The 18,604-nt window shown below is 43.6% G+C and overlaps 1 protein-coding gene across 1 annotated transcript in view; it reads left to right on the plus strand.

Annotated features, from left to right (window-relative positions):
* The window catches only part of CEP89 (centrosomal protein 89), an 805,336-nt gene that overhangs the window by 82,856 nt on the left and 703,876 nt on the right, over positions 1-18,604 (plus strand). The window contains exons 6-7 of the mRNA XM_053701611.1: positions 7,305-7,406; positions 16,450-16,668. Coding sequence (XP_053557586.1) covers positions 7,305-7,406; positions 16,450-16,668 — 321 coding nt within the window. The remainder of the gene's footprint in view (positions 1-7,304; positions 7,407-16,449; positions 16,669-18,604) is intronic.

The following is an 18,604-nucleotide window of genomic DNA, read 5'->3' on the forward strand; positions in this document are numbered from 1 at the left end:
CAATGGACATAGTCTCTTTTGCACGGATGCACCTCAGACCACTGCAACTATGCATGCTCAAACAGTGGAACGGGGATTATGCAGATTTGTCTCCTCAAATACAGCTGGACCAGAGATTCTCTTCTCTGGTGGTTGTCTCAGGATCACCTGTCTCAGGGAATGTGTTTCTGCGGACTAGAGTGGATCATCGTAACGACCGACGCCAGTCTGTTGGGCTGGGGTGCAGTCTGGGACTCCCTGAAAGCTCAGGGCTTATGGTCTCGGGAAGAAGCTCTTCTCCCGATAAACATTCTGGAACTGAGGGCGATATTCAATGCGCTTCAGGCATGGCCTCAGCTAGCTGCGGCCAAATTCATCAGATTTCAGTCGGACAACATCACGACTGTAGCTTTCGTCAATTATCAAGGGGGAACAAGGAGTTCCCTAGCAATGACGGAAGTAACCAAAATATTCAGGTGGGCGGAGGATCACTCCTGCCATCTCTCAGCAATTCACATCCCAGGAGTAGACAACTGGGAGGCAGATTTTCTAAGTCGTCAGACTTTTCACCCGGGGGAGTGGGAACTTCACCCGGAGGTATTTGCCCAGCTGACTCAGCTATGGGGCACTCCAGAATTGGATCTGATGGCATCCTGTCAGAACACCAAACTTCCTCTTTACGGGTCCAGGTCCCGGGATCCCCAGGCGGTGCTGATAGATGCTCTAGCAGCGCCTTGGTCCTTCAATCTGGCCTATGTTTTTCCACCGTTTCCTCTCCTCCCTTGTCTGGTTGCCAGAATCAAGCAGGAGAGGGCTTCGGTGATTCTGATAGCGTCTGCATGGCCACGCAGGACCTGGTATGCAGACCTAGTGGACATGTCATATGTCCCACCATGGACACTACCAATGAGGCAGGACCTTCTAATACAAGGTCCTTTCAAGCATCCAAATCTAATTTCTCTGCGTCTGACTGCTTGGAGATTGAACGCCTAATTCTATCAAAGCGTGGTTTCTCTGAGTCTGTTATTGATACCCTGATTCAGGCTAGAAAGCCTGTCACCAGGAAAATCTACCATAAGATTTGGCGAATATATCTTTTTTGGTGTGAATCCAAGGGTTACTCATGGAGTAAGATTAGGATTCCCAGGATATTGTCCTTTTTCCAAGAAGGATTGGGGAAAGGATTATCAGCTAGTTCCTTAAAAGGACAGATATCTGCTTTGTCTATTCTTTTACACAAACGTCTCGCAGAGGTACCAGACGTTCAAGCGTTTAGTCAGGCTTTAGTCAGAATCAAGCCTGTTTATAGACCTGTGGCTCCGCCATGGAGTCTGAATTTAGTTCTTTCAGTTCTGCAAGGGGTTCCGTTGGAACCTTTACATTCCATAGATATTAAGTTTTTCTCTTGGAAAGTTTTGTTTTTGGTAGCTATATCTTCTGCTCGAAGAGTTTTAGAGTTATCTGCTTTACAGTGTGATTCACCTTACCTGGTTTTCCATGCAGATAAGGTAGTTTTGCGTACCAAACCCGGTTTTCTTCCTAAGGTTGTGTCTAATAAGAATATTAACCAGGAAATTGTTGTTCCTTCTCTGTGCTCTAATCCTTCTTTGAAGGAACGTCTGTTACACAATCTTGATGTGGTTCGTGCTTTAAAGTTCTATTTACAAGCAACTAAGGATTTCAGACAAACACCTTCATTGTTTGTTGTCTATTCTGGTAAGAGGAGAGGTCAGAAGGCGACTGCTACCTCTCTTTCCTTTTGGCTGAAAAGCATCATCCGTTTGGCCTATGAGACTGCTGGCCAGCAGCCTCCCGAAACAATTACTGCTCATTCTACCAGAGCAGTGGCTTCCACATGAGGTTTTAAAAAAAATGAGGCTTCTGTTGAACAGATTTGTAAGGCGGCGACTTGGTCTTCGCTTCATACTTTTTCCAAATTTTAAAAATTTGATACTTTTGCTTCTTCGGAGGCTATTTTTGGGAGAAACGTTCTACAAGCAGTGGTGCCTTCCGTTAAAGGTACCTGTCTTGTCCCTCCCTTCATCCGTGTCCTAAAGCTTTGGTATTGGTATCCCACAAGTAAAGGATGAATCCGTGGACTCGATACATCTTACAAGAGAAAACAGAATTTATGCTTACCTGATAAATTACTTTCTCTTGTGATGTATAGAGTCCACGGCCCGCCCTGGCTATTAAGTCAGGTAGTTTTTTTGTTTAAACTACTGTCATCCCTGCACCCTATGGTTTCTCCTTTTTCTTCCTAACCTTCGGTCGAATGACTGGGGGGTGGAGCTAGAGGGGGAGCTATATGGACAGCTCTGCTGTGTGCTCTCCTTGCCACTTCCTGTTGGGAAGGAGAATATCCCACAAGTAAAGGATGAATCTGTGGACTCTACATCACAAGAGAAAGTAATATATCAGGTAAGCATAAATTCTGTTTTTCTGGTGGCTTTGGCTGCTTCACTAGGAAGTGAAGGTCGTGAGGCTCTGTCTTCCTTCGGAAGTTATTTGTCTCCATATCAGGGGCGATAGGAGGTGTTGTCTCTTTTTCCAAGCTTTCTGCTTAGGGCATGTTTTTCTACCTGGGTTTGGGATGCTTTGCATTCTTCTCCCTTGGGTGTGGTCCTCTGGAACGTTAACCTGAAAGGATTATGGAGACTAACCTTTCCTTTCTGCTCTCTCTTTCGACTGACTCTGTTCTGCTTCTCATTTCCCTTGTGTTGCCCTTGGGGCCTTTGGGCTCTAGAGAAATTACTTGACTTTGTCGCGGCCTAGCACCTTGTTGGGGGGGGGGGGCTGTTCACCTCCGTCCAAGGGTATTCTCTTCCCTTTGGGCTTGGAATTACGATTGAGTCCTGTACCCGTTTTCAGGGTTCCCCGGTTCTCAGCCCCTGTGAGGTCTGATTGCTTCAGACGGGGTATCTTGTGTTCCCTGGGGGTTTTGTTCGTTCTAGGATGATTCTGGGTCCAGGGTTCTTGTCTTGGATCCTTCTCCGATGTCTCGAGACTTATGATCCTGTGGACTGGTTCAGGACAACCCAGTTTTTTCAGGGACCCTATGTTGCGACATAGGGGCTAGCTCATTGGGCTTGCAAGCAGGAAGGCCAGAGTTCACATCCACATTTGGGTACTGGTTATAAACTTTAAGGCCTGACTTGTCCTTCGAATGGAGTGTGCTCCTTTTCATGGGGAGTTTTTTCTCTGTAACAGTGGTGTCTGGATGATTTTTCATTCAGTTCGTGTTTTGATCATACTATGGCTTCATGTCTTGTGAACATGTACGCTGTTCTTATCTGTGCCCTTCCCTTTTGAGGGGATAGTGTGTCTTCCTTATGAGCTGGGGTTTCCTCGCTTTGTAGGGTCATTGTCCTGCCCTGTGTGTAGGAGGTTGGATCAGGTGGCTTATTTCTGTAAGGGGCAGCATCTGCTGCTCTGTGGGCTCTTTTCCACCTGTTGGAAATTGATCTCTGGACAGAGGCGTGTCTGGCAGCTTGAGTAGCGTTGTTTCAGCGTGTGACGTAGAATCCGTTGTTTGCAGCAGCTGCTGACCTCAAATCCGGAAGTAGGGAGCCCAGCCGACACGCCTCTGTCCAGGGCGTAATAATAAGTACCAAAGTCTCCACGAATTGTTCACTGCTGAGAGCAGTGAACAAGTGTGTGTGAGACACACGAAACATGTCTGCTGGTGCTGCACTGATACCCCTTACTGTCAGTGTATAGAGCTACGGCTCTTTTTTGCTTTTAAATGTGCACACAATAAAGCTATTTTTTATACATTCTACTGACCCTGCCTTGATGCTTGGATGCAGTAGGTTGTTAGCCCTGTAGCCGAAATTCGTGGAGACTTTTCTTCCTATGAATCTATTGCACTTTTATCTGTTCCAGGTCCTAGGGGGTTCTCCTTGGGAGTGCTTTATTTTGGAGGAGCGGATTGGGTTAGCACCCGAGCTCTGTTGGGGTGGGTGAGTCCCCCTTTTTTCTCTACATTCCCTGGGGGCTTGTGGTTGGGGTCTTTCTGTCTCCCCTGTCTATCGGACATGTCTGTCGCTTGGGCTGGTCCGGTGTGTGAGCAGGATCTGAGATCTATTGCTCTGTTATTTTGTCCTTGGAACATTCGAGGTATGGTAAGCCTCTTTGAGGTTTCTCCTTTCTCCATGAAGATTTGTGGGAAGGACTGGCGGCTCTTAGATAGCCTGCAACGTTATCCGCTGGTTAGTGGATACTTAGCAATCTGAAGGATCTTATCTTCAGCTGCTTTCTACTTGCCCCGCAAGTATTTAAGTTTCAGAGTCATTTTTAGATGACTGCAGCGTGCAGTGATTTTGCTTCAGGTGTTGTTCGTAAGACCTATCTGAGCTTGCACCAGGTTTCATTTCTGAATATTTCGGTATTCTGAGCTACCTTTTTGCGGCTTGGAGACCTTCGCCTTCAGTTGCTTTCTAGATTGTGGTTGCACTGTGTTAGGGGAAGATCCTCTCTCTGTTTCAGACTCCCAGTCTTATCCCATGGTTTCTGTATTTCTGGGGTCTGGGCGTTGCCTCCCCTTGTTTCTATGAGACTGGTTGGGTCTCTGTTAGCCTGACCTGGTTTCTTGGGTTTTTTGCTCTGTGTTTGTGCCCTTTTTAGTTTTTTTTTTTTTCTGGAGTTCCTTATGCTAGCTGTTCAGCTAGCTCAGCATACTAATGCACTGTGGTGACCTGTAGCAAACGAGGGTTGCAAGTTCTATCCCCAGCGAGGTCTACTCAGCTTTTCCTCCTTTTGAGGTTGATAACATGAGCAGCGCCTTGAGTCCCTTAAGGGGCAATTAGCCACACTTTACAAGTACAATCATGTTTTCCCCATGTCTTTTCTTCTTTGTGGAAGAATACGGTAGTTTGTTCCCTTTCTTTAGTAAGGGATGTGTTGTTTGGAGACAGACTGCTGGGCGACGTTGTCTCTTGGAGGCTGTTGACTCAGTTGAGTCTAGTTCCTGCGGTCTCTAGCAAGGCTTGTGCACTATCTGCGGGTCCGTGTCCTTGGGCCTTTTCCTTTTTTTCAAAGTTGTTCTCGGCTTCGGACGAAGCAGGATTTTGTTGGGTAGGGGTTTTCAGGCCTGGTGCTCTCAGACCGGGCCGCCTCTTGTACCCTCCCGTTTTTGCATTCAATGTCCTCTATAGCTTGGGTATTGTTTGCCCAAAAGTAATGAATGCAGCTGTGGACTCTTTCCTTTTATGAAGAAAAACTTATGCTTACCTGATAATTTTCTTTTCTTCAGATGGAAAGAGTCCACAGCTCCTGCTCGTATTTTTTTCTGTGGGGCGTCTGTTATTTTTGTTCTTCTGGCACATTTTCGCCCTGATATTTCTTCTACTGTTCCTTGTTCCCTTGGCAGAATGACTGGGGGATGAGGGAAGTGGGGGAGGTACTTAAGCCTTTGGCTGGGGTGTCTTTGCCTCCTCCTGGTGGCCAGGTTCTGAATTCCCAAAAGTAATGAATGCAGCTGTGGAAGAAAAGAAAATGATCAGGTAAGCATAATTTAAGTTTTACATTTTCCCATTGTTATTAACCCCTTAATGACAACTGGCGTACCAGGTACGTCATGCATTAACAAGTAGTTAATGACAATGGACGTACCTGGTACGTCAGTTGTCTAGGAGAGTGCTGGAAGCGATCGCAATCGCTTACAGCAGCTCTCAGGGTATTGCAGTGATGCCTCCATATGGAGGCATCCTGCAATACCTTTTTAGAAGACTCCGATGCAGAGAGGGCCACTCTGTGGCCCTCTCTGCACCGGTAGTTCGTTGGTGGGTGGGAGCGCAACAGGGAGGTGGGTGGGCGGCCCATCGCTACCCGGCATCCGGTTCCTAGAAGTGCAATGTGCACGCCGGGTGCCGGGAGCGTGCGGGGGGCGCGCGTGCGCGGCCACTGACACCAATGAGGGAAGAGGGGGGGGGGGAAAAGATTTTTTTTTTTAAATCATATAAAAGGATCTGGGAGGGGGAGGGGGGGTAGGGGTATTGTGGGGGGCTGCTACACTACAGAAAACCCCCCAAAAAAGCAAAAAAGCAAAAAATACTTTTGTTTTTGTGCAAATTGGGTACTGGCAGACAGCTGCCAGTACCCAAGATGGCCGCAATTAGATAGGGGAGAGGGTTAGAGAGCTGGGGGGGGGGATCATGGAGGTTGGGGCTAAGGCAGGAGTCCATCACAGCTAAAATATTTTATTTTTTTTATAAAAAAAAAAAAAAAAAACTCCTTTTATTTAGTACTGGCAGACTTTCTGCCAGTACTTAAGATGGCGGGGACATTTGTGGGGTGGGGGAGGGAAGAGAGCTGTTTGGGAGGGATCAGGGGGTGGGATGTGTCAGGTGGGAGGCTGATCTCTACCCTAAAGCTAAAATTAACCCTGCAAGCTCCCTACAACCTACCTAATTAACCCCTTCACTGCTGGGCATAATTTACGTGTGGTGCGCAGCAGCATTTAGCGGCCTTCTAATTACAAAAAAGCAATGCCAAAGCCATATAAGTCTGCTATTTCTGAACAAAGGGGGTCCCAAAGAAGCTTTTACAACAATTTGTGCCATAATAGCACAAGCTGTTTGTAAATAATTTCAGTGAGAAACCTAAAATTGTGAAAAATGTAAAGTTTTTTTATTATTTGCTCGCATTTGGCGGTGAAATGGTGGAATAAAATATACCAAAATGTGCCTAGATCAATACTTTGGGTTGTCTTCTAACAAAAAATATATACATGTCAAGGGATATTCAGGTATTCCTGACAGATATCAGGGTTCCAATGTAACTAGCGCTAATTTTGAAAAAAAGTGGTTTGGAAATAGTGAAGTGCTACTTGTATTTATGGCCCTATAACTTGCAAAAAAAGCTAAGAACATGTAAACATTGGGTATTTCTAAACTCAGGACAAAATTTAGAAACTATTTAGCATGGGTGTTTTTTGGTGATTGTAGATGTGTAACAGATTTTGGGGGTCAAAGTTAGAAAAAGTGTGTTTTTTCAATTTTTTCCTCATATTTTATTATTTTTTTTTTAGTAAATTATAAGATATGATGAAAATAATGGTATCTTTAGAAAGTCCATTTAATGGCGAGAAAAACGGTATATAATATGTGTGGGTACAGTAAATGAGTAAGAGGAGAATTACAGCTAAACACAAACACTGCAGAAATGTAAAAATAGCCTTTGTTATTAAGGGTAAGAAAATTGAAAAATGGTCCGGTCATTAAGGGGTTAACTGTCTGTTACCTTTTTGATGATGTTTGACTTTAGTTTTAGTTTTCTTAATTTTGCCTCATGAACTTATTTCAAATATCTGCATTTTATTTCAGAATTTAAAGCAGATGTTCCTTTAGAATCTCCTATTCCAAGCCCAGACAGAGAACCAAATATTACATCTCCAAGAAGAAAACGCACAGAACTAATGAAAACAGGTAAAGTAAAACTATGCTTTGTTCCTTTTTAATGAGCTTCAAATTGTTCTTTTTCTTCATAAAATACTAGTTATTCCTTTTTTTTTTTTTTCTTTGTAAAAAAAAAGGTATCAGGATCTAGAATCCCTTTTTTAAAATGGATATGCTCCATTCATATTGTTGCTCTTAATTGTGCACTGATCTTTGATTGGGTAATTAGACATATTGCCATGGTAGCAACAGAGGCTTACTGAAATTTCTTTACTGCTGCTGCAGAAAAAAATATATTTCCGAGAAATGTATTTTGTCACACATTTCAAGTGTAAATCAATTTATGTGTTGCAGTGTTCTCTCCAGGACCTTTTTCAATGAGCATACCACCCACCCGGCTAAAATTTTAGCCAATATTAAGCTAAAATTGGCTAATATTAAAATGTTTTATGTTTATTGCACAAATTATCTTTAAATACATTTATGTCAAAAGGACATACTCCTATATTATTTATTTATAAAATATTTTACCAGGAAGGATACATTGAGATTTCTCTCGTTTTCAAGTATGTCCTGGGTCCACAAAACACTTCATTGATACAATAGGGTACAATAAAATATAAAAACAATATTAATACATAATATATGCAAAATTTAACATAGAACAGGTAGTAAATGTATAATCAACCATGACAGGTGCATTTTGTTTTGAGATTTGTAGAGAGGGTTCTCTTAAGGATTTTAGGCTTGTTGAAGGTTTGAACAGAAGGATCGAGCTGCTTTCTTTCTTTTTGTATTGAGGCAAACTAAATAATGTGCTGGTACTGGATTGGAGGTTATAGGAGGTTGGCACAGCCGTGGAGAGCATTCTGCTCAGGTAGGGTGGGAGCTTCCCAGAAAAGCTCTTAAATACAAGGCTGGAAAGATGGAGGGTGCATCTGGATTCCAGCGACAGCCAGTTTATGGATATGTATCATAATCCATGATTGGCATCAGCATTTGCTGTACAATCTTTTCCTTTACTGTAGGGCTGAGGCAGGATTTGTTTCTGTACAGGGCACCTAGTTTTGGATAGAGTTTAGATGCAAGCTTTTTGATGTGTAGGCCAAAAGATAGATTGTGGTCTAACAACATACCCAAGTATTTGAAAGAGTGGACTGCGATCAGTGTGCCATTTGATTTTGTTTTAATGCGTAGATGGGAATTTTGTAGTTTGTGTAATTTAGGTACCGTTCCAAAGACCATTGTGACAGTTTTGTCACTGTTTAGGAAGAGTTTGTTTTTTGAGATCCATTTTTTAACCTCTGTGAACTGGTCTTGGAGCCCTGCCTCAAGCTGCGGCAGATCGGATTTGCTTGCAGAGATTACTGTGTTGTCTGCGTACATGTGTACAGTTGAGGATTTGCAGACATTAGGCAGATCATTTATAAATAATGTGAATAGTAGGGGGCCGAGAATGGAACCTTGGAGAACACCACACGTGACTGGGAGAGGTAGGGCGTCGCTGTCAGAAATGGAGACATAGTGTGATCGAGCTGATACATATGATCGAAACCAGGTTAGCGGACGATCATCAATACCTGAGGTTTTTTTTTTTAGTTTGAGCAGTAGTATGTCGTGGTCCACTGTGTCAAAGGCCTTTGCAAAATCAAGGAAAATTGCTCCAGTTAGGTCTCCTTGTTCCATGCCAGTTTGGATGTCATTGCAAACTTTTAGGAGGGCAATTGTAGTGGAGTGATTCGGGCAAAAACCTGATTGATCAGGGGTCAGATAGTTAGATTGTTAGTAATACTCACATAGTTGCGCATGGCCGCATTTTTCTAAGATTTTTGACAATACTGGGAGCAATGATATTGGGCGATAGTTAGTAACCAAGGTTAACTCGCCACTTTTATGGATAGGCACTACTCTTGCAGTCTTCCAAAGTTTGGTTATGTATCCAGACACCAAGGATTCGTTAATTAGGGTTGTGACAGGTTTAACAATTTCCGGCGCACTGAGCTTCAACAGCATTGCTGGGATTTGATCAGGTCCAGACAGGTTTTTCATTTTTAGAATATTAAGGTGTTTCTTAATGACATTGATGGATACAGGTCTAAAATTAAACTTCTCTATATTGGGTCTTTGCAGATTTAGTGAGGCCTGATCCACATTTGTAGTTTCAGGATGCTTGTAATTTATTAGTTAATCAGAGTGGTGGGGCATTTGACAAAATAATTGTTAAAGGCATTTGCTACTTCTAAGGGAAGTTGCAGGGTTTGGTTGTCCACTTTGACAGTGGAGGGTTGGGAGTGGATTGGAGGAGTGTGTAAGTTATTTATGACTTTCCAAAACGTTCTAGGGTTTGATATGTTATTGTTCAGCTTTTCACAGAAATATTGGGCCTTGGCCAATTTTGTTTATTTAGTGCATATATTTCGCCATTGTCTATATATACACAGTGATTGTTCATAGAGCCAGCATGCTTGAACTTTGACCACAATGAGTCCCGAAACTGGTACATTTGAATGAGGTCAGCTGTGATCCAATTCATATTCTGGCACCTCTATACTCTAATGTTTCACCTACTTTTCCTTGTTCCCTCGGGCGAATGATTGGGGGGATAGGGGAAGTGGGAGGGATATTTATAGCCTTTGTTTGTGGTGTCTTTGCCTCCTCCTGGTGGCCAAGTGTTGATATTCCCAACCATAATGAATGAAATTGTGGACTCTCCCTGCCAGGAAAGAAAGGAATTTATTTGGTAAGCATACATTTTGTTTTTGAATCCTCTTAGGTTACGCTCACATGAGCTGGATGAAATATGGTCATGATATCTGGTTCTGCTATAGTTACCTCATTTGGTGTCCCCTTGTCTGTCTGTCTGTCCAGTAGTTGAACTAGTGTATTGGGTGTAACATTCATATAAGTATAACTGTGATTGGGTCACCTGTAACCTGCATTATTATACAAGTATCATGATGCTCTCATTCTCCCTTGAGAAAAACATACCTGGCATAAAATTCAGTTCAATTCTGTTTAGGGTTTTTATAACCCAGACGTTCATGACAATTTCTAGCAGCAATTACAGTTAACAACAAATAAAGCAATATGGATGTTTATAGCTAAATAAAAGTTTAGATTATCTGTTTAGTTTCCATCTTAATGAAATGAGTCCACAACTTCATTAATTTCTTGCGGGAATTAAGAACCTGGCCACTAGGAGGAGGCAAAGACACCCCAGCCAAAGGCTTAAATACCTCCCCAACTACCCTCATCCCCCAGTCATTCTTTGCCTTTCATCACAGGTGGTTGGCAGAGAAGTGTCGGAAGATTTGAAGTAGTCTGTTATGGAGGGTAGTACTCTTCGGAATGGGACTGGAGTTTTAAGTAGTCCTGTCAGCCTCTCAGTGAGAGCATGGGTGAAAGTTAGAGTCCGGAGATGCAGGAAGAGTCTTTCTGCGAAACCATCCCGACTCAGATTTAACAGTTCCTTAAGCAATCGGCGTTGACGAGTTTGGCTGCCTGCTTTCTGCACTCAAGTCCGTGTCAGGAGCGATGCTACTACCCTGTCACACTTGAAAGGCCGTTTTCCTGTTCCACGGCATAGATTCTGGTAAGATCATTTCATTTATACAAATATGATAACGCAAGAAGACAGGGTCATAGTGTGTCTGCTTTTATCTGTATAGAATCAAGGGTTAATATCCCCGGAAAGGGGGTTATATGAACAGGGGGGATTTATGCATAATTTTCTTTATTGTGTTTGTTGCTGCGACATGTGTGAGATGAGACTCTGGCAATGTGCGAACAGTCAGGTTTCTTGAGAGATTTCGACGCGGCCTCTATTTGGCGCGTTTTTCTCTATAGTGCAGGGGCGGTCCTGCATGGCTCTCCATGTGACCGGGTGTGGCCTCTTTAACTTCCTCTTCTTGATCGGCGGTTGCAGGAGACAAAACGGTTTCTCTGTGGTCCAGGTCATAGGAGGTGGTGAGTGCCTCGACCATTGGGATATAAAGGTGCCATTTAATTCTATCTAGTCTGTAATAAAGGCACAAGCTATGGAGAACTCTGATATATTAGAGGGTACTCCCTCCTTAACCAGATCTAATACCTGTGTTTATTGTGAGGAGGTTCCGGTAGGTCCGCCTACTCAACTATGTTTCACATGCTTTGATAAAATTGCAATATCTAAAAAGAATAAGATATTTAGTACAACCGAGCCGTCAACCTCTGAGGGCTCTCCGTCCCGCGAGGTGCCTTCCCTTCATTCATCTCCGATTACACATTCAGCTACCCAGGGCACTACTAATCCTCCTGCGGTAGGGGCCCTTTGGCCGCCAGATTTCGCTGATCAGTTGCAAAAGATGGTCACTGCAGCCTTCAATGCCTTACCACGCCCTGCTAAGCGCAAGTGAAAGGTGAAACATAGCTATCTGTCCCAGGGGTCATCTACTGCGTTGGATGTCTCTGACAGATTATCCGCTGATGAAGACGACTCCAAATCCTCGGAGGACGCTCTCTCTGGGTCGGAATCGGCAACATCTAAACCTCCGGCTGCGGAGGAGCCAGACTTTAAGTTTAAGATGGACATTTGCGCTTTTTGCTGAAAGGTGCTTGCTACGTTGGAAGTTCCGGAACCAAAACTTCCGGAGGAACCTTCGATCCCTAATCTAGATAGGGTTTACATGGACAGGGTGGTACCTCAGACCTTCCCGGTTTCCATTAAGATGGCTAATATTATTAAGAACGAATGGGAGAAACTTGGTCGTCCTTTTCTCCCTCTACTTCTTTTAAAAAACTGTTCCGGACTCTCGGCTTGAGCTGTGGGGGGCCGTCCCTAAGGTGGATGGAGCTATCTCCACGCTTGCTAAGCGTACAACTATCCCGCTCGAGGATAGTTCATTTTTCAAAGAGCCCATGGATAAAAAAATAGAATCCATGTTGAGAAGAATGTTTGTTTCAATTCACGGTGTTAGTTTTTCAGCCGGCAGCGGCAGTGGCTGCGGTGGCTGGAGCTGCTACCTACTAGTGTGACACTCTGTCAGCTATGGTCGAGGTGGAGACTTCCCCTCGAGGAGATACAGGAAAGAATTAATTAAGGCCTTAAGGGTGGCTAATTCTTTTATCTGTGATGCAAATATGCAGATTATTCGCCTGAATGCCAAGACATCAAGGTTCTCTGTTCTAGCCCGTAGGGCTCTGTGGTTAAAGTCGTGATCTGCTGACATGACTTCCAAGCCTAGATTACTATCCCTTCCCGTTTCAGGGGAAGGTTCTCTATGGTCCAGGTCTCGATTCTATTATATCCACGGTCACTAGAGGCAAGGGTGCTTTCCTACCGCAGGATAAGAAGAATAAGCCTTAGGGGTCTACTTTTCGTCCTTTTCGTTCGGACAAGTCCCAACGCCAGCAACCTGCCGTGAAAATTGAGCAGTCCAAGGGAACAAAGCCAAGCAGAGCAAGAAGCCCGCCGAGACAAAATCAGCATGAAGGGGTGGCCCCCAATCCGTCTCTGGATCGCGTAGGTGGCAGACTATTGCTTTTCGCGGAGGCTTGGATAAGAGACGTTCAGGATCCTTGGGTTTTGGTGGTCATGGCCCACGGTTACAGGATAGGGTTCAAGACTCATCCACCCAGGGGCAGATTTCTTCTGTCAAACCTATCTTCAAGCCCAGAGAAGGGAAACGCCTTTCTAGAGTGCGTGAGGGATCTCTCCTCTCTCGGAGTAATCGTACCAGTACCTCTAGCGGAAAGAGGTCTGGGGTATTATTCAAACCTTTTCGTGGTCCCAAAGAAGGAGGGCACGTTTCGCCCGACCTAAAGTGCCTAAACAAGTTTCTGTCGGTCCCATCGTTCAAGATGGAGACGATCAGGTCCATTCTGCCCCTAGTTCAAGAGGAACAGTTTGACTACAATAGATTTGAAGGATGCTTACCTTCACGTGCCAATCCACAAGGATCACTTCAGATTCCTAAGATTTGCGTTTCTAGACCAACACTTCCAGTTTGTGGCCCTACCGTTCGGTCTGTTGACTGCCCCAAGAGTCTTTTCGAAGGTTCCGGGAGCGCTGCTCGCGGTAGCGAGAGGTATTGCAGTGGCACCTTATCTGGACGACATCCTGGTCCAGGCTTAGTAATGCAGTCTAGCGGAGGACCATTCGAGGACTCTTCTTCTCCTTTTTCGATCCCATGGATGGTAGATAAACAAGGGAAAGAGTTCCCTGGTTCCCAGCAACAAAGTGGAATTTCTGGGCATTATCATAGATTCCATATCCATGAAGATATTCCTTACATATCAGAGATGTTGCAAGATTGCGTCCAGCTGTCTTGCCCTTCAGACCTCCTTCAGGCCATCTGTGGCACGGTATATGGAGGTGATTGGGCTCATTGTATCCAGCATAGATGTCATTCCATTTGCCAGGTTCCATCTCAGACCTCTTCAGTTGTGCATATTGAGACAATGGAATGTCAATCACTCAGATCTATCCCAACAGATCTCACTGGACAACCGAATGAGGGAATCCCTCTCTTGGTGGATCTGCCTGGGCCAACTGTCCCAGGGGACATCCTTCTTGAGACCATCCTGGGAGATTGTGATCACGGATGCAAGTCTGTCAAGATGGAGAGCTGTTTGGGGTGCCAGGAAGGCACAGGGCAGGTGGACTCGAGAGGAGTCGCTTCTCCCGATCAGTATTCTTGAACTTCGAGTGATCTTCAATGCTCTGAGAGCTTGGCCCCTCCTAGGGCCATCCCGATTCATCAGATTCCAATCGGACAACATTATCTCTGTGGCTTACATCAACCATCAGGGGGGTATGAGAAGCTCCCTAGCCATGAGGGAAGTTTCTTGGATTCTAGAATGGGCTGAGACCTACAACTGTTCGCTTTCAGTGATCCACATTTCGGATGTGGACAACTGTGAAGCGGATTTTCTCAGAAGACAATCTATTCTTCTGGTGTAATGGTCTCAACATCCCGAGGTGTTTGCGGAGATCTGCAACAGATGGGGGACGCCGGAGATAGATCTCATGGCGTCCAGACTCAACTTCAGATAGAGGTCCCAGTCCAGAGATCCCCCAGGCAGAGCTGATGCCTTGGCGGTGCCTTGGGAGTTCAAGCTAGTCTACATATGTACACCGTTGCCACTTCTACCTCGAGTAGTGGCCTGCATCAAGCAGGAGCAAGCTTTGGCTATTCTGACTGCTCCGTCGTGGCTGCGGAGGATGTGGTTTGCGGATCTGGTGGGGATGTCATAGTCTCCTCCATGGAGGTTTCCTTGTTGCAGGGATCTGCAGGCTCAGGGTCCCTTTCTACATCAAAATCTCGATTCTTTGAGGCTGACTTTATGGAGATTGAATGCTTAGTCCTAGCCAAGAGAGGATTTTCTGAGAGAGTGATTGACACTCTCATTCAAGCCAGGAAGTCGGTCACTCGTCGCATCTATCATAAGGTGTGGAGGACCTACTTGTCCTGGTGTGAGGAACTTGGATATCCCTGGCATAAGGTTAGGGTATCCAGGATCCTGTCCTTCCTCCAGGATGGGTTGGAGAAGGGACTTGCCGCCAGTTCCTTAAAAGGAGAGATTTAGGCTTTATCGGTACTGTTACACAAGAAGCTTGCGGAGCTTCCTGATATTCAGTCCTTCGTTCAGGCTCTGTCTAGGATCAGGCCTGTCTTTGGAAATTCCGCTCCCGATTGGAGCTTAAATTTAATACTTAAGATTTTGCAGAAGGCTCCCTTTGAGCTTATGCATTCACTTGACATTAAAACTTTCTTGGAAGGATCTATTCCTACTGGCTATTGCATCGGCATGCAGAGAGTCTCTGAGTTGGCGGCCTTGCAATGTGAGCCTCCTTATCTGTTTTTTCACACCGATAAGGCTGTTCTTCGCACTGGGTTGGGATTTATTCCCAAGGTTGTGTTGAATCGTAACATCAAACAGGAGATAGTGGTTCCTAAGGAAAGGTTGCTTCATAACTTGGATGTGGTTCGAGCCTTGAAGTTCTATCTTCAGGCCACAAAATAATTCGGGCAGACTTCATCTCTATTTGTTGTGTATTCGGGGAAGCGCAGGGGACAGAAGGCTCTTCCACTTCCCTATCCTTTTGGTTGAGGAGCTTGATTCGCTTGGCATTCGAGACTGCGGGACATAAGCCTCCTCCAGAGGATTATGGCTCACTCAACTAGGGCTGTGGCCTCTTCATGGGCCTTTAAGAAGGAGGCCTCTGTGGAGCAGATTTTTAATGTGGCTACTTGGTCCTCCTTACATACTTTCACAAAGTTTTACAAGTTTGATGTTTTTGCTTCGGCGGAAGCAGCTTTTGGGAGAAAGGTTTTACAGGCTGTGGTGCCCTCAGATTAGGGTCCGCCTCTTTTGCCCTCTCGTTTTTTTTTCATTCAGTTTCCTCTAGAGCTTAGGTGTTTGTTTCCCTCAAGTAATGAATGAAGCCGTGGACTCTCCTCCCACAGATGGAAATGAAATTATCAGGTAAGCATAATTTATGTTTTTAAGCCCAGCTCTTATCTTATAAAACATTAAAGGGACAGTCAAGTAAAAAAAAACTGTCATGATTCAAATAGGGCATGCAATTTTAAACAACTTTCCAATTTACTTTTATCACCAATTTTGCTTTGTTCTCTTGGTATTCTTAGTTGAAAGCTAAACCTAGGAGGTTCATATACTAAGTTCTTAGACCCTTAAGGCCGCCTCTGCATTTGACAGTTTTTCACCACTAAAGGGCGTTAGTTCATGCGTTTAATATAGATAACATTGAGCTCATGCACGTGAATTTACCGAGGCGTGAGCACTAATTGGCTAAAATGCAAGTCTGTCAAAAGAACTAAAATAAGGGAGCAGTCTGCAGAGGCTTAGATACAAGGTAATCACAAAGGTAAAACATGTATTATAACTGTGTTGGTTATGCAAAACTAAGGAATGGGTAATTAAGGGATTATCTATCTTTTAAAACAACAAAGGTTTTGGTGTTGACTGTCTTTAATATTATGAACCCAATAACTGTTAAACTTATGTTTGTTTACAAATTATAGTAAGGTATTTTCCAGGTTTTTTTTTCAAGCTGTATCTCATTTTTTAGATATAAGGGAGGCTGAAACTCAGGTGCTATCTGCTGCATTAACGAAAGAAACTGAGAAACTACAGGCAAGAAATCAGTTTTTGACAAATGCAAATCAAGAGCTATCAAAGCAAATGCACGAACTGAAGCAGCAAATAAAGGCAATGAAATTGAAGATTAAGAATTTAAGAAATGAAAAGCGTGAAGCTGTAGAATTGTGGAAAAAGCAGTATACTGAAGGTAATTCGATATAACGTTTGCAGGCATAATCACTTGGCTTTTTAAATATCCTATAGTTAGAAGAATGAAAATTAGTCTCTAACATATTATTACATGTTCAGGACTTCTTGTCCCCCTTCTAGCACCCAGAAGTTTAGACTTATCTGATTGTTATGTGGGGTGGCATATGTAGGTGCATGTCGACAGGTAACCAGTATTACTGATATCTAGAGTATGTGTCATGATCCGGTGTACATGCGCTCAGGACACAGACCCTCGGGGCAGTGGTAGGGATTTGAAGACACCGACCCCTGACCCGGAGAAGAGTATCCTGGACGTGGATAGATGATATTCTGTGATTCATAGTTGCTAGAAGTTATTGTAGAATAAATGGAGAGTGCAAAATTTGTATACAATATATTCTGACTTCACTGTGATTTATAGTTACTTAATAGGAGTAGCTGCAGGATTTAATGAGAGAAAAATATAGCAATGTAGAATGTTCAGGCTTTAGAGTAAACTGGTAGAAGATTGACACTTAGATGCAAACTAAGGTTTGTTGCAAGTTCACAGTACATAATATTATATAGAGCTGTATGTCAGAATTAAGCAGAGCAGCACAGGTGATAGACAAGTTGCAACTTTTATGCATTAATTACTGTTTGTGCATATATATGCATACTAAGGTTTGTTGCAGGTTCACAGTACATAATATTATATATAGCTGTATGTCAGTAATAAGTAGAGCAGCACAGGTTTAGTCAAGTTGAAAGTTTAAGGCATCAATTACTGTTTGTGCATATATTGGAGAATCACATGAAAGCTTTTAACTGAACACATAGATGCAGAGTTCTGAATATGTTAACATATTTGTAGAAGGATATTTCAGCTATGACAACTTGTTGCAGAGAATAGTTATAAAGTTCTGAGTAAAATGCTGTTGTTATAATTAGAGAGTGATGATAACCAAAAGTATACTTGATTTATAATAAAGTTCAGGGTTTAAGTAGCAGTGTCCAGGTAACAAAATGGAATTATTTGGATACTTGCGATTTGATGATTTTAAGCATAGGACATAGGAAAGGCTGTAGCTTGAATAACTTGGTTGAATTCATGCAGGCAACAGTCACAGACCTCTGTTCAGGATCACAACTTCAAAGTTAATTCAAAGCACATTAGGCCTGAGAAGACTTAAAAAGAAGCTTAGGAAATCAGGTGCATGAATGATTAATCAGGCAGGCAAGCTGAATGCAAATACTGCCCAAACCAGCATGATTGTCAGAAGCAGGGAAGGCAGTCTTAAAGGGACAGTGATATTAGGCTGAGATATGTTACAGTATGTCAGAGGACCCATCAGGTGCTATGAGGACCCTCAGAACCATTCCAGTTCATAGGGGAATATCAGTGATCCGTGGATTATAACCAGGATACCCAAAGCACTAATTAAAATAAAAATTAAACAATTTAAACAAGTTTTCAGTGAAAGTAAACTTTAACAGGGGGGAAAACAGGGGTACATATAGTTGCTATCTGTTTAAACTATTAAAGTTTCCGATTCCAGGGACTAGTTCCCCCTGACAAGGCAGTAACCAGTTATCAGCATTGACTCACACTGGCCAAACAGAGGGAAGCCAGCAATGTTGTCCCTAGGTGGAAGTGGTGAGCGTGAACAGCTAGTGGTGTTGCTGTTGACTACCAGCTTCAACCAGTCAGGTTAGCAATTTTTGCTATAATTCTGTACACTTTTCTAAAGGAGTTAGGAAAATAAGACAACCACCTAGCTGTCTATTTAAATTACAGCTACAACTGAACTTAAGACAGTGCCTACCTCTTGCCTGTGATTATAGCAATTTCAGGAAGTTTTAACGCAGAGTGTTTCTTGAAGTAGTGTGCTCTGGTGTCACCTTTGCTATACCAAGTCATCTTTGTAAAATAAATGCAACTTCCATAAAGCTTT

Source organism: Bombina bombina, chromosome 1, assembly GCF_027579735.1.
Source record: "Bombina bombina isolate aBomBom1 chromosome 1, aBomBom1.pri, whole genome shotgun sequence".
Taxonomy (NCBI): domain Eukaryota; kingdom Metazoa; phylum Chordata; class Amphibia; order Anura; family Bombinatoridae; genus Bombina; species Bombina bombina.